The sequence below is a fragment of the Saprolegnia diclina genome (genome assembly GCF_000281045.1).
Source record: "Saprolegnia diclina VS20 unplaced genomic scaffold supercont1.86, whole genome shotgun sequence".
Taxonomy (NCBI): domain Eukaryota; phylum Oomycota; class Saprolegniomycetes; order Saprolegniales; family Saprolegniaceae; genus Saprolegnia; species Saprolegnia diclina.
In genome coordinates, this window is record NW_008246153.1 from 58,516 (window position 1) to 59,239 (window position 724).

Genomic DNA, 724 nt, shown 5'->3' on the forward strand with positions numbered 1-724 from the left:
GGCTCATCCCCAAGGAAGACGTCGTCTCGGACATCGTCCTTGAGGCCCTCGCGCCGTACCTCAAGCAGAACGGTGGCGTCATTGAGGCCCAGCGCGTGAGCTTCCAGGAGGGCCGCGGTCATCTGATCCTTAAGTACCCCGGCACGTCCAAGGCCGAGGAGACCATCAACTTTGTCGGCTCGCACTTGGACGTCGTGCCTGCCAACCCGGAAGGCTGGGAGCGCGACCCGTTCAAGCTGAGCGTCGAAGGCGACAAGCTCTACGGGCGTGGCACGACCGACTGCCTCGGCCACGTGGCGCTCGTCACGCGTACGCTCCACCTGATGTGTCGATTGGGATCTCATGCTGGCGGTAGAGTTCTTTATTGAGTTGGCCAAGCATCAAGTCGTGACGCAGAAGACGATCTCTTCCGTCATGATCGCGTCGGAAGAGAACAGCGACATCCCTGGCGTCGGCGTCGAGAACCTCATGGAGACGGGCAAGATCGACTTTCTCAAGAACGGCCCGGTCCTCTGGATCGACTGCTCGGACAGCCAGCCCTGCATCGGCACAGGTATAGCCTCGCGTGGCATGAGACACTAACCGATGACGTAGCCGGCGTCATCACGTGGTCGCTGCGCGCCACGGGCAAGCTCTTCCACAGCGGCCTGCCCCACCTCGGCATGAACGCGCTCGAGATGGCCATGGACGCCGTGAACGAGCTCCAGAAGCGCTTTTACAAGGA

General features: G+C 61.7%; 1 protein-coding gene across 1 annotated transcript; it reads left to right on the forward strand.

The window, feature by feature from the left end:
• Positions 1–244: 244 nt before the first annotated feature.
• SDRG_15182 (acetylornithine deacetylase) lies at positions 245–717 on the forward strand (the record flags this gene model as incomplete). The annotated part of the gene is made up of 3 exons (XM_008621346.1): positions 245–309; positions 356–553; positions 595–717. Coding segments are annotated over 3 exons (385 nt in total), but the record flags the coding sequence as incomplete, so codon positions are not given.
• Positions 718–724: the final 7 nt, after the last annotated feature.